We start from the raw sequence: 20,447 nt of genomic DNA, 5'->3' as shown, positions 1-20,447 counted from the left end.
GTTGTTCCTGAGCGGAAGACGGTAGTCAGATAAGTTAGATGTAGTTTTTGCTGCTGTGGAACAATTTATAGCTTTAGTCCGGACGTAATTTTAATTGAACTACCAGGCAACTGTCAGTCAACAGACGCTTCAGTTAGCTCGGTCGGTTAGCTCTGTAACGTCTCCGTCAGTTAGCCATGTTGGCTAACTTAACGCTAGCACTGAAGTTAACGTTAACTGTGTCGATCAAATAACGGACTAGCCAGTTAGCTAACGCTTGTTGTCCCAACACCTAGGCCAGGAGCCAACGATCAAACACCCCTTATTATTAGTTTTTGTGATTATTTAGCTCGCGTTTTTATTTGCTCGCTCGTTATTTTGCCGAAATAACTGTTCGCCGCATCTTAGTGTGGCTAGCTGAGCTAAGTTATCGTCCAGAGAGAGAAGAAAACGCAGCATCGTGTTTAAACCTGGCTCAGCTTTCGCTTTTCAAAGTTGACGTTTCCCGCTATGATGAAATAGCTGTGGGATAACAAAGCTGCAATGGTGTCTGCGGTATCGCTGGTGAGTAAACCACACCTTAAAACTGGGAGTGACACTTAACAGTTGTCACTCTCCAACTGGGCGACTGAACTTAAAGTTTACAGCTCGACACGGGGGCCCCTGTAGTGAAACTTGTGTCCATGCTGTCTTTGTCCGTGTCTTATTCAGCATCTGCCAAGTTGAACGACTGACAGAGAGACACCTGGTCCAGCATGAAGGCCCTCGGATCCAGATTCTCCTTCTATGCGGGTTTCGTGGTGGGAACCTTCACGCTGTACGTGTTCCTGCGGCAGGTGTGGTTTGAGAGGACTTCGTCAGCACAGCAGGCCACCAGCCTGGATAAACTACACGACTACCAGCAACAGCTAGAGGAGGAGAGGAAAGTGTGGAAGAAGGAGAGGTCCGCTCTTTTCAACCTGAAGCACCCTCATCACACAGGTACGCTGTATAGAAGCTGTAATATGTGTCCAAAACACCATCCCTGAATGCTACATCCTTTACGAGGGTTTTGGATTATTTTCAGGATTAAACACCACCAAGTTTTCCCTCCAAACCTTGTTGAATCACTATATTCAGTTTCTACTTCCTTGTATTTGTTAGCCTTACCTAAACAGTAGGGCAGAGTATCTGTCACTGTCAGACACTGCTTTTGGCTTTATGGTCTGTGGTCTCATTCTAACGAAAAACTCAATACTTGTAGAGCAAAGAACAACTTTACTGTAAAGCCCCACGTCTCCGTTCTCTATATCCGGTAGACTATTTATAGGTCTAAGTCTATATGGTACATATTTGGAGTTGATATTGTCTGCGATGGTAGGGTGCATAATGTGGCTTTTTAATTGTTATTAATAATTATTATTATTATTATAATTATTAAATGTTTCACAATGGCAATAAAGTACTCTGTCTTTGTTGTGGTTTAATGTATAACAAGCCCACATGCCATCCTGGAGCGTGACTTCAGGCAAGTTGGACAGGTTTCAGTTCTCCCTTGATGATGCCGGAAGGCACGATTTTTACTCATCATCAAATGATCACTAATCATTTATTTTATTTTTATTTTTTTAACCGATGTGGCTGATGTGATGTCCTGTGATATTTGGTATTTGAGTCTTTTAAATCTGATTATGGAAGTGCTGCATGTATACAGGGCTTTACAGTTACCACGTCGCTACAGTGCGTCTGAATGTGGTCCGTGATTGCAATGTAACCTGTTTAGTCTGAGTAACCAGTTTACATACTTCCATGTGAAGGCACTGTATATTTACTTTGGACTGGAGCACAGGGAGTATTTAAGTATTTACTTGAAAGCTCTGATTTGTAGCTAAACCACTGACTAATTTACTTATGCGTATTTATTCATCTTTATCTCAACATATTTTTTTTACTTAAGCGTCAACAGCGTTGACATCAGTAATTATTAATAATTGTTAATCATCCCATCAGGGCAACAGGATCGGTCAGGATCAAATGGTAAATAACAGTTTGTATTCTTCTACACTCTCTGTCAAACTCTGCGTTTGACGCATTGCCTACTTGCCCCACAAATCAGTGAAATGAAAGATGGTTAGTTTGAAGCATTACGAATATAATCAGCTCTGCAAGCATGCACACAACTGGACTGAGCCTAGACAGCCTGGGACCAGCTTAACGTTAAGGTGCCTGCTTTAACCCCTGGTTGTACGGTACACCAGAAGCACTGCTGTTTGTATGATTTTTCTTTAGTTTAAAATGGATGTTTGTGCTGTTTTAGCATGGCGGGATTACAATATAAAATTATTTAATTAATGTTTGTTTATTACTCCTTACCAGATGAGGATAGCCGCATGGCTGATGCATTATACAAAAAGGTGCGTATTCTTTGCTGGGTGATGACTGGACCCAACAACCTGGAGAAGAAGGCTCGGCATGTGAAGTCCACGTGGAGCCGCCACTGCAATATTGTTGTCTTCATGAGTTCTGTGGAGGACCCCGACTTCCCCACCGTGGGCTTGGGCACAAAGGAGGGTCGGGACCAGCTTTACTGGAAAACGATCCGGGCCTTCCATTATGCCTACGAGCATCATGCCCATGAGGCTGATTGGTTCCTCAAGGCAGACGACGACACATACGTAATCGTTGACAACCTGCGCTGGATTCTATCAAATCACACACCGGAGGAGCCGATTTACTTTGGCCGCAGATTCAAGCCCTACACCAAGCAGGGCTACATGAGTGGCGGCGCAGGCTATGTGTTGAGCAGAGAGGCGCTGCGGCGATTTGTAGAAGGATTTAAAAACAAAGTGTGCACTCACACTACCTCTGTCGAGGACCTGGCAATGGGGCAGTGCATGGAGAAAGTTGGGGTGCTGGCAGGGGACTCCAGAGACAGTTCACACAGGGAGACATTTCACCCGTTTGTGCCCGAGCAGCACCTCACATCCAAGTTCCCCAAGAGCTTCTGGTATTGGAGCTACTGCTACTATCCCATATCAGAGGCAAGTGCAGCATTTCAGTGTTTCAGATAGCTACATGCTTGCTTCTCACTTGCTAACAAACTTTTGTCAAACTCACAGAGCAACTGAAAGCTAAATAGTATTGATCAGTTTAATCAGATTGATACATTGACTATGTTAACATGCACAAAATATTCTGGTTTCTGCTGTTATTTCAAAAAAAGAAAAGTTTCCTATTAAGCTGTTTACATGGCTAATGGAAAAATATATGTGGCAGATTTGTTCGACCATGCAAACACAACCTCCTTTCATTCCTTCAGCTGCTTCCCTGGAAAAGTCGGCATTTTGATATTTGCATATTTGCACCAAAAAGCCTTTTGATATCCAAGTCTTTCAAAATGTTCAAAAGTGGGTGTGTTTCTCCTTTGAACCATTTGGATCTGGTCTTTTCTTTTAGGCATGCATCTCTACCCGAGCCTTGCAAAATGTTGGCTTGTTGCTTTGTTTACAACGCATAAGCCATGTGTGACAAACTATGGTAAAAACCCCAATTGTAAACCTGTTGTTTACATGTTCAAAGAATGCTCCTAAAACCTGAATAATATTAGCATATCCCACATGTGTTTATTCTAATAAAATGAAACCTATTTCTCAGTATCCAAGCAGAGTATGCTGTTTTTGTGACAGATTGAATTTGTAATATTGTCACATTTGGAATTATTGTGGAATATTGGTGTGCATGTAAACGTAGTCACTGTTGCATTCAATGACGAGTATTTCCTGATTGTTTTACCTTGTGACAGCCGTTCAAATGTGTCAGTCTTTATGATGTTTGTTTTGTGCTCATTCAAGGTGTGACACTTTTCTTTTCTCAGTGGCGTATAACCACATGTTTTGTTTTTTCTCAGGGACCAAACTGCTGCTCGGACTTGTCCGTGTCTTTCCATTATGTCGATGCCTCACGCATGTATTTATTGGAGTATTACGCCTATCACCTGCGTGCCTTTGGCTACAGATACCGTTACCAGCCGCCCACTCCTCAAGGCTACAGTATTGATCAGATAAATTCTTGGGCTGCTGCAGAAGAAAAGAAAAAAGAGGTGGCTTCTCAGGAGAAAGGGCAAGGAGGAGAGGGGGATGACCCGTCCAGGACTGACAAGAGACAGGACGCAGATCCCCCTCCTGCAGCTGGTCAAGACCCTCCTGCTGCTCCAGCAGGCAAATAACAACAGAACTGCGTGGTTGTGTGAAGGAAACTTGTCATTAGGTAGGAGGAATGTGTGTTTTGAGTGTTTGCCTTTTTCGTTCTAAAAATCTTGGCTCATATTTCTTCTGAAGTAGAAAAACAGTTTACTTTGGTTTGAAATGTCCCCACATACAACTGGGTCGTCTGAGGATTCTCTTGCTGAAGGACTGCTACTAATGTGAGCTGTGACTGCAAGACTGGTCTTCATGCTAAGAGGTGATTTATGTCTTTTACCCTTGTTTTTTAGGTTTGTTAAGTGGCTTTTACAACTGAGTGTCTCTGTTTAAAAGTTGGCAAACAGCTCTCTGTGAGCTGCATTCCTTTTGAAAACCAACTAAAGCACCTTTTAATCCATATCAACCTAATGCGGGAACAAAGTTTTCTCCAAAGCCAGCTAAATTAGACTTTGCCGATGTTTCTTAACTATTGCAAGCCCACCAAAGCTTGATCTACCAGTCTCCTACAGCGAAGTAGTTATCAACCTGCTGGAGTTCATTTCACACATAGATAACTGTGTGCCTTGGAGGCCAATGAGACCCAATTAAGCTTCTTGAGCTGATCAGACAGCTGTCAGAGGAGCTGTCGGAGGGGAAAAAAAGAAAATCATGAAAGCGACCAAGATGGCACTGCAGCTGGATTCAAATCTGAAAGGGCTGCAAGTCCCTTGTGAATTAGATCGGTTTAAATTAAAGTGCCTCACCTTGTGCATTCAAACACTTCCTCTCTATAAGTGACGTATGTATTGATTTGCGCATTCTGTGGTAAATCAGTTTACCTGCTTCACAGTTTGCTGCCTCCAAACCTGATTCAGGCCGTGTTCAAAAGCATTCATATCATACAGTACGATGTGACGCCCAACTTCCGTGTAGGACTAAGAGGACTGATTTTATATAAAGAAAATCTAATTTGTCAATTTTAAAGGTTTTATTACATGTTTTATTTAAACAATTAGGGCTATAGCTATTATTTTCATTACTGTTTAATCTACCAATTATCTCATTGATTAATCAACTAATCATTTGGTCTATTAAATGTCACAAAACGGGGGGGAAAAGCCTGTTAGCTGGACCTACATAATTGTCATTTATGGTGACAAAATTAGCTTCAGCAATTAATCGATTATCATAATAGTGACGAATTGATTTTCTGCTGGTTGACTAATTATTTTAGCTCTATACATTTTTTTTCGTTTTCCGTTAAATAGCAACAAAAGAAAAATTCTGATTTCAACATTCAGCGAAATAAACTCCATTACCTCTTGAAGCCTTAATCAAGTGTTAAAACCCCAAAACAGAGATGTACATTAATTTTCGCCGGACAGTATTGGTTGGATGCGGTCGTATCTCTCTGCGGCTAATGGAGTTAAAGATGTGACTGCGATGCTTTAAATTATCAGTCCAAATGACTAAATTTATACAATCCAGCCAAAGATTTTCATGAGGGATGATAGCAGGTTGAAGACAGACATTATTTGTGTACTTGAGGTGTTGGCGGTGATGCAGTGAATCTTAGTGCTTCCCATTCGTTTGTCATGTTTGCCGTTTGGCTGTTCTTGAGCCACGTACTTATCTGATCTGGAATTTTTTTTTGTTTTGTGGTTAGACACGCCTTCAGCCTGACAAGGAAGTAGCCGGTCAGATGTCTCTTCTTTATTTGTAATGAAACAGTCTGCTCCAACCATCCATGACACATGCCTGTCTACCTGCACTTCCTGAAATCGTCACTGGACACACACACACACACACATACACGCACCCCTCCCAGTTCCCCTCATCTCTCCCCAGTGGACCCATTAGCTTGTGCCTTGTAAATTGAGATTGTATGAGCCATCAGCTGCACACATGACTTTGCACTGTGACATTATCATGATGAGAGTGATGCTTTCAGATGGAGTATAATTATATTGAATCCTTCCAATATAATGGGTATGGCCTTTGGGCAAGCCAGTGGATGACTTGTTCATGACAGTATTTTTTTTCTTTTGAAGAAGAAGAAATAGAAGAAACAAGAATTTTTCTTTTATATAATTTTAATTTCCACAATGTTTTATGATTTTTAAATTCTTGGTGGGCCAGACCTTTTTTTAATTTTGTACTTAGTACGTTGTGTATATTTAAAAGTACCCATAACAGTTCATTTTATTAGTTTGTAACCAAACAAAGAATTAATTATGTGGGTGATACAGTAATTACCAAATACAGAAAATGGCTTCAGGATCCAGTGATGATTCAAACCGATCACATTTTTAATTTGTGTGAAAATTGCATGCACTTTTGAGTGTTACAAGTGCTGTTTTTGTTTTTAACCACTTAAACCTTTTAGTCCCTGTCAAGGTTAAAAATGTATGTGGTAACTAATGCCTATCAAAATGCCTTTTTCTAAGTGTTTACACTCATTTTCCTTCTGTACATTTAGCACAGAGCATGTTCAGTTTTTTTTTTTTTTTCAAATGTCCAGTTTAAACCAAATCAGCATGTTTTTATATAATGGTTTCTTTTTAAATTAATCAACTTGTTTGATTTGAAGTGAATTAACACTGAACATTTCTGTAGCTGTGGACTGGCGTGCAGATTCTTTGTAGATCAAAGTCCTGAGGGCCCAAATATGTCGTTGATAACCGTCACATCTGGTTTCTGATGCCACCAACGCATCAAGTCTTTGACAATCTACTCCCGACATTCAAATTTTATCAAAGGGAAAGGTGTACAGTACTGTATTTATATCTGAAATGTATTTATGTTGGTATTGACGTCTAAATTGAGTCGATACAGTTTAAATGTGTAAATGAGTTTGTGTGAGTGTGTGAGCACACGTGATCAGTGTGCGGGATCGATTTCAGTGAATGGTACTTTAATCACTATAAATAAATGCATATTTTATTGTACCTTTAGTTTTGTCTCACATCTGTTTACATGTTGTTATATTGTTCAGGTCAGAACATTTTCCTGTGACAGTAGAAAAGCGCTCATGCGGGGTTAATGCGGCTTTTTCACCTCTGTGGTTAAATACTGTCGATACATTTTACAACTGTGTGAGAAGGTCTGTGCTGAGGTTGTGGAGGCATCACATCTCCACTACAGAAAGCGTTGAAACCTGAACAGAGAGAACAAGAAGAAGATAAAGCGGCAAGGATTTTTTAAAATTTTTGTATCTTTGTTAGATTCTTGGGGAGTTTCTCACCTTTGCCTTCCATGACTGAGTCAGCCTCTCCTCGTATGTAAATACTCTGCTGTGCACGGACAGGCCAGTCCTGTTGCATACAAAGAAAGAACAGGTTCTAACCTACCTGCGCTCTAAAATTATCTGTCATCACTGCAGCAGAAGCCCAATACAATAGCTTTTTAATCAGAGGACACTGCTTACTGCTTTCAGACCCTGTGGCTAGTTTGGGATATGTTAACACTTCAGGATTATACGTTGGCAGCCTGCAGCTTTACGCACTCTCATTTTTAGCACTTAAATGTTAGCCAGCCAGCATTTTATATGAATATTGTGTGGAAACAACAGGAACTCCTGCACACTGTCTCACTGACTGCTGATATTTAGATTTAAATACTGTGTGAGTGTCTATTTACACCCGGGTGTAAATAGACAGCTGCAATTTGGCTCCTGGTATCAAATTCACTGGTATCAGACTTTCACCCTCTAGATCATGATTTGAATCCTCTGTAAGGCAACTAGAGAATTTACTTATTTATCTCTTAACTCTTACATTTCATTTTCTCGTATTATCAGTTTTCAGTGACAGTTTGTTTAGATTTAGGCACCAAAGCTACTTTAGCTAGGTTTAGGAAAAGATCATTGTTTGCCAGCCAAATATAAATATATATATATATATAAAAGGCAGGGTACATAAAACACAAAATATTCTCTTTCCAGCATACACCTGGGTGTAAATAGCATCTGCCTTAAATATTTCTCTGACAAATCTTTCACATTGTGCGCAGGAGTTGCGCCTGCCTCCAACGCACCCACCACACATTCAGGTGTGCAGAAATTTTCCTCTGAGTGTTGCGTAAAACTCAACAGATAAACCTATTGATATTGATATAATGATATAACAATATTAACCTATTGCAGATTTATGTGTCTGTGTTTCTGTCAGCTGATAAGTGACAAGAAATCGCAGTGAAGAAAGATTTTAGGTTTTAAGCAATTTAGAAAGAAGTATTTACATGTTCAATCCGACAAGTTGTTCATGTGTTTCGCTCTTAAACGCATCACACTAATCTGTCTGTGCTACCGAAGTCACTCACTTGTTCTCAGCCCCAACAGATCAGCAAGGGCGTGATCCATGTATCCTGCATTAACGGATAAACAGAAAAGGTATCACAATGCCATAAAGCTATCAGTGAGGTCGGCATAGAAAAATATCAGATGCTGCTTCGTCATTGAATTCAACTTGAGATTCTTACTTTTTGTTGACATCGGTGCGTTTCTGTGACCTACAAAAAGAGTTTGGGTTTAGACGAGTTCCAGTGTTAGTGAAAGTTCTCCAGGACGGGGTGCAAAAAATAACTCACTGTTTGGTTGAGCAGCACTTCTCCTTCCCATTAGACTCACAAAGCTGTCATAGTCAATGTCAGCAGATCTCTTCAACTCTGCGTCTCCACTAACGCAGCACTCTGACTTTGCCTGAAACACAACACAGCAAAACATCATTTGGTAGCCTGTTAAAAAATACCGTTTCAGCTTCCCTCCACAAAAATGTTTTGAAACTGCGACAGCGATTCACTTGACTTTGTAAATATCGTATAAATGTAGAGAGTCTTACGTCTGTCAGGGATCTGTAGGTGTCTTCCTTACACCAAGACCTCATGGGAACTAATACGAGGATGACTAAAGCGATCAGTGGAACAAGAGCGCAGCAGCTTGGAGTTCTCTCCATCACTCTGAAATGTAAATCAGTGCATCAGATTTAAAGCAGACAAAACCTGCACATGACCAGGCTGAGAGTAAGTTTCCCTACGATGCTTTTCTCTTATTAAGATGTGATTTTCCGGGATGTGTTGTCTTTGGTGTTTCAGGTGCCGTCTATTTGTGACCAGTTTTAACTAAACATTGACACAGAGACAGTTTTTACCGAAGTGAAATGCTTTATTTTCATTTGTTTTAGTAAAAATTGGTATGATTAATAGATTTAGTGTCTGAGGGTCTGTTGTGCTGCTCATCTCACCCATTTTATGCTGTTTTTCATAGCTTTTCTGAGTTCATAATAGTTGTGATTTGCATGCTCTTTGTCTTTGACAACTATTTCAGCTCACAGATGTCTCCTCTCTCACACAATGTAATTATCTAAGTGACTGAGCTTGTCAGCCATGAACTTCAAAGCTAAGGGAGTGCTTCTCAGTCCTTCAGTTAACTCTCATGTCAAGTGAGACCTAAAATTTAATGTTGAACACAGAGAACTCTCATATTTTAAACACACATTTTACACAAACACGTGTAAAGTGGGGTCCAGAAGTTTGAGACCACATTGAAAGTATTTCCTCAAAAAACTAGAAACTATCATAAAATTTGAGGATTCAGAAACATTCCTCTTCCTTCCAGATTAACTTCCTCTCCTCCACACCTCCAGATGACACTCATGTGGATTTGATCCACTTCCCATTTTGGACAGAGGACGGAAATTTGTTTAAATTTCAATGAGGGAAAAATGTACAATCTTAAATATTTATGCTTCATTTTGCATTTCATAACATCTTGTGTTTTTAAATGTCTTCCACTCTGCGTGCCATATATCATTTAGTCTGATTTCGTTGGGATATCAGATTTGGAGACAGGAATGAATTATTATAATAGAATATTTTTCACTGATGGTCTTGTTAGCCGATGTTGACAGCACATTTTAGGCTCGTTCTGATTTGTAACCAGTGGGATGCTGCTGTAGATTTCTATGACTGTATGTCCTGCTGTGACAGACCTGTAGGAGAAACATCAGCACACATCATAATATAAAATGTATCTGAAGGCCACATTCACGGCTGGACCCATCACAGCAGGTTTTCACAGGTTTTCTGATAAACTAACTTAAAACCTGACATGTTTTTAATTACTGGTTGCTGCCGAATGCCTTCAAAACAGTCACCTTCAAAATAATGATAATAATAAAAGTCCAGTTGACAGCGGATAAACCTCATTTTGACTCCAGGCATTAAGTAATCCTGTTGGCTAATCCTACATTAATACGCTGATTTGGGTGCCTAAATTCTGCTGGAATAAGGAGACAAAATATGTTTAAGTAGTGAATAACTAATGAACGCAGCAACATTGATTAAAAACAGCTTTGTATTTCTCTGAGAGCTGACTATTTCTGCTCTCAGATTCATGGGTCTGATTCGGATCAGATTCATGGGTCTGAAATGCCCTCTTCTATTGAACTACATGTCAGCTAGTTATAACTTAAAAATGAATGTATGTAGTAACTGTGAGTTCACAGTCAGAAACTGATTATTCATGAGCGACTTGATCATTATATTAATGGTGAGCAACAGGAATTCATGTTACATCCAGTTGTAATCTCTTTAGTTATGCATTACTTAAAAATCAAATTTCTATTCTTATTATAAAGTGTTACTGGAATTTACCCATAAATGGACCCATAAGATTATTGGTATTTCCTCTTATTTCATTTTAGTAGCCTATCATAATGTCATTGGGCTCCGTAATCTCAATAATCTGTTTCAAATTACTAAAAATAACACGAACGTCTTACCTGTTAACAGTGATGAAAAATCTTGATCTTGATCCAGCAGTTAGACCAGTGATCTGTTCAACAGTTCACTTGGTATTGAACGAGCTCTGTGCCAACTCAAAATACGTCTTTCTGCTCAGCAGCCTCCCTGTCTCAATTATTATAGTCCTTGAGCTCATTTGTAATCCAATTACAGCTCCACCCGCCACCCGAATCTCCATCCCACCCCTGCACACACACACACACACACACACACACACACACACTTAGTGTTTGTAGCATCTGTCTCACGAGTCCAATAACTGAACGAATCCAAATTAGATTTTTGGATGCAATTATAATTCTTACTGATTTAACAGGGAAGATGCTGTACCAGTTGATCCAATGAGTCTAAAAAGTGGAAACTGTCTGGATCTTTACAAAGTTGCCACCACCCCAATTCACCAACAGTTCACTACTGCAGCAGTTTGTGTGTGTGTGTGTGTGTGTGTGTGTGTGTGTGTTGTGTGTGTGTTGCTCCTCACTGCAGGTACAATGTTGTTTGTCATAACTGTGCAGGATCTTTGCCTCAATCCAAACACCAAGAAAATGAAAATGAACCTTTTCTACTCGTATTCCAAGAGGACTTATGTTTCTCAAGCGGATAGGTATAAATCACCTGACATTTGCTGTGTGGATTAAATAATTAATTCTTCGTTAGTTCTTCCCAGTTTCACACAACCAGCCAACCAGTTATGATGTGTTTATATAAGATGGAAGCATTAAAGGATCTAAAATAGCCTAATATGGGACTGTTTACCATACATATTATAATGTCTGTCCTCATTATAACTACATACCGTTAAAAAAATGTGAACTACAGGGTGTGTGTGTCCCAGGAGAAATGGAGAGTGGACTGGAGTTGGACACAGCGTACGCCCTGCAAGCGGATATGGCTGTTCTGTCTACAATGTCATTGACTGGTGTGTAAGAGCAGAGAGCCAAACAACTCCCACTCTCTGAATCAATGAGCACTCAAATGTCAAGCGGAAACCCTCTGAATGACCCTTTCCTTCCACAGATATAAACCCCAAACTCTCTTATTGCACCCACGTCAAATTCATAAGGGTCACATTTGAACAGTGAAAATTATTCTGTTGCACAAAACAACAACTACTGCCTACAGCACTGCACTACAATATTGCACTATAAACTCACACATTGCATTTTAATGGATAATGAGGCTCTTAGTTTCAGATTGTCCGATTGGCTTCAGGCTGTGAGTTTCATCAAGAAACTACACGTCTGCTGTGGTTCAAGTCGTTTGTTTTGTTTTCGGAGCAGCCTGGAAAACTCGACCATGTGTAAGGTTCTGTGCGGGGACAGGATTAAAAAAATGTAATGAGCACATAACTTTTGATTCTGTATTTCATTTAAGCTGGAGAGTTGGTATCAATATTAAAGGAATAGTTTAACATTATGGGAAATATGCTTATAAGCTTCTGGTGGTGAGTTAGATGAGAATACTGATGCCACACTCATGTCTGTTTGTTGATTATGAAGCTACAAGCTGGTTAGCTTAGCTTAGCACAAACACTGGAGACAGTAGGAAACAGCTAGCCGAACTCTGTCCAAAGGTAAAATCTGCCGACCAACGTCTCTAAAGCTCACTAACTAACATGGTATATCTTGTTGTAATCCAAGAACTGAAGTGCTATAAGGGGTTATATGCCGGACTATTTGTTGACCAGGGCTCTCCTTCGATTGCCCGGCAACAGGAAGAAAAAACAAAAAACCACTACTTGTTGTTGTTACATTTCAGGATAAAAAGGTTGTCACGGTGGCAATGTAGCTTGGGGTTTTGCTGTTTTCGTCTTAGCTGCTCGGTTGTGCTGACGTGGTAAGTAGGAAGTTTGAAGTTGGACGTTTTCCCAGAATTTCCACAAATGCAGCATATCTTTCCAAGTAACACCAACAGAAACCAAGAGAAAATGTGGATGTTTTTATAGGGAAGTAGAGAAACCAAGAGCTGACTGGTTAATCACAACTAAAATGAATGATGATGATAAATATTTGTACAATTGTACATTGACTTATTTATTCATTTGTTTATGTGATAGGGACTGAGCACGTTAATGAACGTCATTATAAAACATCAACACACCAGAGTTAGCAAGAATGCTAATTTACATACAATTGTACAAAAAATGACAATATTAAGATACAAATATACAAATCCAAAAAAGACAATGCATTGTACAACATGTCAGATTAATAGTGATTGCAGATCTGATGTGCCTTGAGCCAGTGTGCAAGTATTTCATGTATGGCACTCCCTTATGGTTGTTTAAGATTAAGGTTGGGGTCAAGGATAGGTTAATATTCTTGAGGTTTGGGTGAGTCTGTAGAAAATTAATGGCAGTTTTTTGTCCTCGTAAGTGATGGAAACACAGCTGTGTGTGTGTGTGTGTGTGTGTGTGTGTGTTCACATCACTTAACACCAGGACACTGAGTCTGTCACACTTAATTAACACCTCAGAAGTTGTTCCTTTAGTCATAATTTCACAATGGCATTAAGCATCAGACAATGGTGTCAATTTAATCATCTACGTATTAAATCACTATAAAATTTGATGTTTGTGTTCATGCCCATAAGAGGCATCTGGCCTTGGCCCCAGGATAAGCTTGACAAACTGGTGGTACCATCACCATCAGTATGTTGTTTATCCGACATCTCCATATTGCGTTCTGAAGCACGAGGCAGTGAAGAATTTCACTGTACATTGAATTGTGCATGATTGTGTATGTGATGATAAAGGTTTGTTGTCACATAACTTTGATTTGAGTTGATATTAAATGTCATCATTACAGCAGCAGTAGTAGTACTGCAGATTCAGCAGTGGAAATGAAAGAAATGGAACAAAACAAGTGTTTAGATAATAAAGTAGCTGAGCTATCACATACTGTAGAACAGGGGCCAAGAAATCATGATCTACCAAAGATTTAAGTACCTTTGGAGGACTGTAAGAGCACAATGTGGGATGATCTGGAGCTTGTGATCTTTTCAAATGACCGTTCTCAGGTGATCGAGCTGCCCAGTTGTTGTCTTACAAAAAGAATTTTCTTTTCTTCAAATACTTCTTAAAAAGCTTAAAAGCTAAGATTGTAGCCATATTTACTATATTAGATAATTATATTTTCCAGTCAGGAATAAGATGATCAGGAGTACTTAATTTGAGTACAGTTATAAGTTTGACATGACAGCAGAGGGCTTCAGTGTTTTGCTCCATCATCTAAAACTATTGATGAAAACGAGAGCAGCAAGTGAATCTGGACTCATGTCAGTCCCACACGGAAAAAGAAGCCAAATCCCAATTTTGCACATCAAATTTGAATTTATCGCTGAAATGATTTTATTAATTTGGTATCAGTTTATGAACTTCCAAATATGTTGCATTTTATACTAGTTGAAGCCCCTGGTCTTCACAGTCACATTCAATTATTCAGCCTGATTAGACCTCTTTCAGTGCTGTGTGGGTGTTAACTGCCTGATTAACATCTCGAGTTTAGGGACCTTACAGGTTAAAAACTGTTATTCTGCTACACTCCTCTCTTTTTTATCCATCCATTATCCATTATTGTTTCATCATGTAAAACTTTCCAGCCAATAATTGTTTTAAGTGCAAGATAAAACATAGTTCCAGTGCCTATCTACTGGCAGTAAGAAAAAACAACATATGTGTTTGCATTTCATTTTCTGTCCTTGACTAGTGCTACAAAGTTCAACGCCATTATGTTGGGTTGTTTGTAAAGGGAAACTTTACCTATAGCTTCACTATTCCAATTCTGACACAGTTTCCAAGGTTTAAATTCAAATTTCAATCATGTTTCTTACACAGGAAGCTGTTTGATATACGTATATAAAAAAAGTTTAGGCTCAAGGTTTATTTAAATGCTTTTTCACTTGGCTGTTCTTCAGAGTGATCTGATTTATTAACACCATCAACTATTTCTGAAAAAAAAACACAACTGTATATATGACAGACTTGGACCTGATAATTGCACTGGAAATAACTGTGTGACCATGAGTCACAAGGTGATGTGCATTAAATGAGTTAATACTCTGAAGACACAAACCCTGATGGATTATTAAACCACATGAGCAGTCAGCTTGTGTCGGCACATTTTGAGGATTTCTTGATTGGACTCCGGGGTATTATTCCTACCTAATGACTAGTGTCAATCCTGTCCAGTTCCCTACAGAAATGACCAATTAACCATCATACTATTCAGATTGTTAACTTGGTGAAACACAGCGGGTTGCGTCTTTATGTTCAGGCTCCCTGAATGAAACAGATGAGAACACAGAGCATGTCGATGCCTGTGTCTCCTAATAACTCCATATCTAACTTGAAGGCTGCACACAGTCACTTTAGCTTCAGCCTAATGATCTTAATGATTTTAACTTTGTTTATCTCAGTCTGAGTTTGCCGCTGCTCATCAGGCCTCCTCTTCACTCCAGATCACTTGTTGTTCTCAATGTTCTCATGTTTTATACGGTGCTGCTCAGTGCAGTGCTTCACACTGTATGAGGCTTATCATGTCAAACAAAGTGAATGTTTATGTTGGCTTTATGTTTTTACACAGGAAGTCTTAAAAAACCTTATGAGGGAGTGTTATTTAAGCATAATAATAATATTATTAGCATTATTATTATGATTAACATTATGCATTATTATCATTATTATTATTATTGCTGTGAAACCAGCATATCTCAGCTAAAGAAACTATATACTATAAAACATAACATTCGTTATGAACTGTCCAGACCTCTCAGATCATTTGGGCAGGTGTGGGACTATTTATTCATATCTTGCATTGCACTGAGGCTGTAATATAAAAATGTAATATCCCCTTACATGTCTATTTTATTTATTTATTTAATATTACGCAGTATATCTCTTACATTTTGTATTAATGCCTTTTTATGTCTAATGTAAAGCACTTTGAATTGTTTTGTTGTTGAAAGATATTACACAACTAAACTTGTCTTACTTTGCCCCTAAAAACACAAACAAGACTAGCATCAGGACAAGATGATCAGGTGCAAAAACGTTTATTTCTGAATGATCGCCTGCACTTGGAATTTAAACCCCAACTGATTCAATGATAAAATGGGTGATATGACTAAAATCTGTCTTCTGTACTTGAGAGAAACGTATGTTAAATACTTAGAAACTAGCATAATAGCAATGTGAAGGACACTGATGTCCTAAAACTTTGTATTCATTTATTTGGTTATGCACTTATCAGTAAAAATGGTTGTACATGTCACACTAAACCCTAAATTATAGTACTTTATGGAGACGTTCAAGGGACGTATTTATAAACACACACACAGTTTGCAAAGCATCCTGATTATGAGGGGAAATAAGCTGATAGCTGATACAAAACTTAGAGTAAGTCTAAAACCAGTTTTCGTAATGCTCATTTTGGCTACTGTGGACCATTTGGTGTTGAATGAGCCCTGTCCTTTGTGTTTGGAAGAAAAAACAACTCAGGAGTACTCTCACAGAATAAAGACATTTTTGTACAAGGGGAGTGCCTGTGTGTGGTGTGTGTGTGTGTGTGTGTGTGTGTGTGTGTGTGAGTCTAAAAGAGCTAAAGAAAGAGAGTAGAGAGGAAGTGAAAGGAAATGAGTACAGTAGAAGTGGGGAGGGGAGCAGGGTGAAATTCTCTGCATCTCAATAAAATGAGAGAAGTCTTTTGCACTGAATGTTTGAAAACAGCTAAACACTATAGCCATTAGTTTTTTCTTAGTTGTTTTATAGCATATGTGCATTAAAGAGTCTTGAAAAAAGCTCTTATATCCATCATCATAGTGAGACTCAGGTCACATTTCTGTCTGCTGCTGGTGTATTATTCGAATATCGAATGAAAACCATGTATCTACAATTTTGCAGATTTCACATTATTTCGATAAACTGATGGATGTTTAATAGTGTCCTTCTTCTTGAGCTAAGTAACCTCTGAAAAATGCATGGTCACAAATCAGAAACGTTGACCTTTTGGAGATGTGTGGTTTTTATAGGACAGCGGCTGTATGCTCCAGGGCAGAAGGCTATTCTGGGTGCTCCTATTGCAAAAGAGATGGACAACAATTTCTATAGTGTGCCTGAATGGGGCTTTGAAGAATAAAAGAACTCAACTTCTAAATGAAGTAGAGGTGATGAAGGAGTCCAGGAATGTGATGTGATGTGTTAAGATGGACAGTGAACAGATCTGCTGTAATAGAAATACATCAATCTTGCACATAAGTCGAATTCTATTTCTGTGAATGAGCTCAGTCTTTACCTCAGATAGCCCCTTTGTTTTCCTCACTTGTCTTGGAGAGATGAATTTGCTCACGGCATGAGGGGAGATTTCTTTCAAGTATTTGGGTCAAAAACAAAACCTACCGAGGGAGCAAAGGGATGGTGGTGGTGGGTGGGGGGGCGGCAGGATGAGAGGATAGCAGGGCAGACAAACAAAACTGCTTTAGAACACATGGACTTTCCCCACGTGAATCAATATTCAAGCCCTGATCTCCCTGTTGAGCAATGAGGCCAAAGAGAAGAGGGAGCTGAAAGAGCGATGAGACAGAGGGAGGGCTGTGGGATGACATGTGTAAAGAAGGAGATTCTCATTGGAGGCAAAGAGAAAGAAGATTGCTATGCATGTTTTGAGGGGAAAAAAAGGGAAACAAATAAAGCATCCTACTTGCTGAAGCCATCTTGGTCGCTACACTGCTACACTCTAGACTCCAGCTCTGATTATTATTGAGGTAGGTGCTGCACACACAGGACCAAAAGATGCAATGAAATTATGAACTTGTGGGCGGAACAACATTTCTATTTTTAGTTGTAATTATTGCAGGAGAAAGAGGACATGCATAAATGTTTTAGCTCATTGTTGAGGCTCCTCATTTGGGTTGCATTGTTCTTTCTTGCATTGCTAATATTAAAAACATTTTAAAATATATATTCTTTCGTAGTGAGGTCTTTTTCTCTTACTATATTTCACTGCTGCTCTCTAATGAGTAACTCATAACTAAAGTCATACAGAGACCACCTTTGTTATCATCAATGTTCTTGCTCAAGTATATTCTCGTGGAAGAAACATTCCCAAATAGGAATTTACGTGTAATTTCTTTTTTCCGTGCCTGCAGAGAAACAGGTGCAGCCACAAAACTGTACTGAAAACTGGTACTGAGTCAATTAATCTCGGCATTAAAGAGTGAAAGACAAACTGCTGGATTAATTTTGTTTATAAAGCATAAGAGGGTGAGCGTGTGTGTAAATGGTTGTCAGCCCTGTAATTGAGTGTACGCCGCCCTTGGCCCAGTGTCATCTGGGATTGGCTCCAGCACCCCTTAAGGATAAGTGGTATGGATAATGAATGAATGAAGCACAAGAGGGCACATTAGGTAAATAAAGCCCATGTTTTAGAATAAATTGTTAATGTAGTATGTACAATGAGGGTTGTTTTTCTTTTTACTCCTGTGTCTAATGTAGTGGCTGTGGTAAAAAAGTCTAACAAGAGTGGAATGATGTCCTCCAAGCTGAAGTGGCTGATTGTGATCCAGCTCCTGCTGAATGAACAGGGTCTGTGCAGGGTCCCACCTCCTCTGGCGCCGAGAAACACTCCACTTCCAGGAGCTGACTTACATGAAGAGGGAGAGGAGACAGCAAAGCAGGATCATCAGTCTCTCTTGGGACCCCAACTCCAGCTTAGTGCAGATAAACCTGAGTCCGCAGTTACACAAAAACAGGAGAGGGTCAGATCTGCCAAACATGTAATATCAGCCCTCAGGACAAAGCTTCAGATTCAAGATCATCTTCGCATTCAGGGGAACGTCACTTGTGAGGAGCTGCTGTCTGCCAGCACCGTGGATGACCCGTCGTCCTCCATGTTCCCCCAGGAGCTGCTGGGTCTCTCTCTAGTCCCCGTGTTGGTGGTGGCTGGCTGCCCGCAGGAGGCCCAGACCCTGGTGCTGAAGCTGTACGACCTGCTGGGAGTGGCAGATGCAGAGGAACTCCTGATGGAGGTTGAGAGTTTAATAGAGAAGAAGATGAGCAAGTCTGCATCTACGCCTGCACCTACTTCAGCGGCATTACCTTCGGAGAAGGATCGGGCAGGGCGCCACATAGAGGCTGTGATGTTTAACATCCAGCAGCTGGCCGTGGTGGGAGAGAGCATGTCTAAGCAGGGAGGTCATTGTGAGGGTTGGACCAGGGTGAATGGAACCACGCTGGTAGGAACGGCTGTGGAAGGGGCTACAGGGGATCTAGAGGAGGCCGTGAGCACCTGCGAGAAATTGGGGGTCCTGTGTGCTGGTGTGACCAGCAGCGGACAATTCAAGCCTGGGAAGTACCAGGCAGTGTTTAAGAAAGGCAGCCGCGTCCTGCCTTCTGAATCCACAGAGTCTGAATGTTGGATCCACCAGTGCAGGGCAGAGGAGGAGCTTTCGATCCATGCAGCTTCAGGTCGCCGGATGAAGAGAAGCCCCCAGAGGAGCTGTATCAACAAAAGCGAAGAGCGCGTGTACAACGTGGTGGAGTGGATCCCTGCGGTCAGCACCCTCTACAACCTCGGCACAGCTGTGTATTACGCCTCAGTCAACTGCTCCGAAACAGCGAAGGAGAGGGCCATCCTCAGCGCCGTTGACCTCGGCACGGACGCCCTCATGGTCGCCACAGGGGGGACTGCTGGGGTGGCAGGCTATGCCCTGGGCGCGGGGGTGAAGACCGGCGTGAAAGCTGGTGTCAGGTATCTGCTCAACTCCATGAAGGACGAAGACGACGTGCTGGTGAACCAGTTCAGCTGGGAGGAAGGAGTCATCACCATCCAGTAGACTGAAGGATCAATAAATGAGCGTGTGACGCTTTAGCAATAAATATCGTTATAATTAGTTTTTTAAAACAATGACACAGGATCAGTGTTTGTTGACTGACATGACTAAAGAGTAACAAATCAGTTTACCAGACTTTATATAATCTAGATTATTTAGAAAACAACATTACATGACAATAATGTCTTCCTCAGTGAATTATCAGAATCACTTTTTTAAAGGAACAAAAGCTTTTTTGTTTGTGTGACTGTCCACAATCTTTATTTTACTCAATTTGAAATAACAATTATCCTTTATTGAAGGTTATGTGAGTGATTTTCAATTAGTCTGTAAATTTGAGTGAATTCGTTTTTTCGGTTTTATTTTTTCAGAGAAGCAATAGAGCTTAAAATGTAATGAAAAGTCTGATAGAGTACAAAGTGAATTACATTGCACATTCATTCTAAACAGTAACAATAACACACATATGAAATAAGTAAGGTGATTAAGTTTTGCTTTTAGTGCATGATGGATAAAATAGTTGAACAATTTATCATAATAAGCAACAACTGACAAACTGGTCTCAGGAAAAGAAACCTTCAATCCCTCAAGACTTCAGATTTTCGTCCAGTGTTGTCTGTCTCTTCATCACTCTCTTCCCTCCCATTGAAGCGTTTTGTCAGGTCACAGTCACATTCTCAC

The 20,447-nt window shown here is 40.1% G+C and overlaps 3 protein-coding genes across 3 annotated transcripts; 2 read left to right on the top strand and 1 right to left on the bottom strand.

Moving 5' to 3' along the window:
• The first annotated feature begins 30 nt into the window (after positions 1 to 30).
• c1galt1lb (core 1 synthase, glycoprotein-N-acetylgalactosamine 3-beta-galactosyltransferase 1, like b) lies at positions 31 to 7,093 on the top strand. Its single transcript, XM_070837501.1, has 4 exons — positions 31 to 543; positions 691 to 960; positions 2,335 to 2,999; positions 3,866 to 7,093. The coding sequence occupies exons 2-4, from the start codon at positions 735 to 737 to the stop codon at positions 4,181 to 4,183; spliced, it is 1,209 nt and encodes a 402-aa protein (XP_070693602.1). The 5' UTR covers positions 31 to 543; positions 691 to 734; the 3' UTR covers positions 4,184 to 7,093.
• Positions 7,094 to 7,192: 99 nt separating this feature from the next.
• On the bottom strand, positions 7,193 to 9,092 carry tac3b (tachykinin precursor 3b). Its single transcript, XM_070837503.1, has 6 exons — positions 8,978 to 9,092; positions 8,727 to 8,838; positions 8,619 to 8,648; positions 8,460 to 8,504; positions 7,384 to 7,453; positions 7,193 to 7,296 (listed from the first exon to the last, which is right to left on the bottom strand). The coding sequence occupies exons 1-5, from the start codon at positions 9,089 to 9,091 to the stop codon at positions 7,404 to 7,406; spliced, it is 351 nt and encodes a 116-aa protein (XP_070693604.1). The 5' UTR covers position 9,092; the 3' UTR covers positions 7,193 to 7,296; positions 7,384 to 7,403.
• Positions 9,093 to 18,461: 9,369 nt separating this feature from the next.
• Positions 18,462 to 19,769, top strand: apof (apolipoprotein F). Its single transcript, XM_070837356.1, has one exon. It carries the CDS (start codon positions 18,462 to 18,464, stop codon positions 19,767 to 19,769), a length of 1,308 nt encoding a protein of 435 aa, XP_070693457.1.
• The last annotated feature ends 678 nt before the right edge of the window (positions 19,770 to 20,447 follow it).

This window comes from Pempheris klunzingeri, chromosome 2 (genome assembly GCF_042242105.1).
Source record: "Pempheris klunzingeri isolate RE-2024b chromosome 2, fPemKlu1.hap1, whole genome shotgun sequence".
Classification (NCBI taxonomy): Eukaryota; Metazoa; Chordata; class Actinopteri; order Acropomatiformes; family Pempheridae; genus Pempheris; species Pempheris klunzingeri.
This window is presented reverse-complemented; position numbering and strand designations above follow the sequence as displayed.

Coding starts and splice junctions, on each gene's coding strand:
- tac3b (XM_070837503.1), bottom strand. CDS start 9,091: ATGGAGAGAACTCCAAGCTGCTGCGCTCTTGTTCCACTGATCGCTTTA. Junction 8,649..8,726: donor AAGTGCTGCTCAACCAAACA/GTGAGTTATTTT, acceptor CTCTTTTTGTAG/GTCACAGAAACGCACCGATG. Junction 8,505..8,618: donor CGCACCGATGTCAACAAAAA/GTAAGAATCTCA, acceptor CCGTTAATGCAG/GATACATGGATCACGCCCTT.
- apof (XM_070837356.1), top strand. CDS start 18,462: ATGATGTCCTCCAAGCTGAAGTGGCTGATTGTGATCCAGCTCCTGCTG.
- c1galt1lb (XM_070837501.1), top strand. CDS start 735: ATGAAGGCCCTCGGATCCAGATTCTCCTTCTATGCGGGTTTCGTGGTG. Junction 961..2,334: donor GAAGCACCCTCATCACACAG/GTACGCTGTATA, acceptor ACTCCTTACCAG/ATGAGGATAGCCGCATGGCT. Junction 3,000..3,865: donor GCTACTATCCCATATCAGAG/GCAAGTGCAGCA, acceptor GTTTTTTCTCAG/GGACCAAACTGCTGCTCGGA.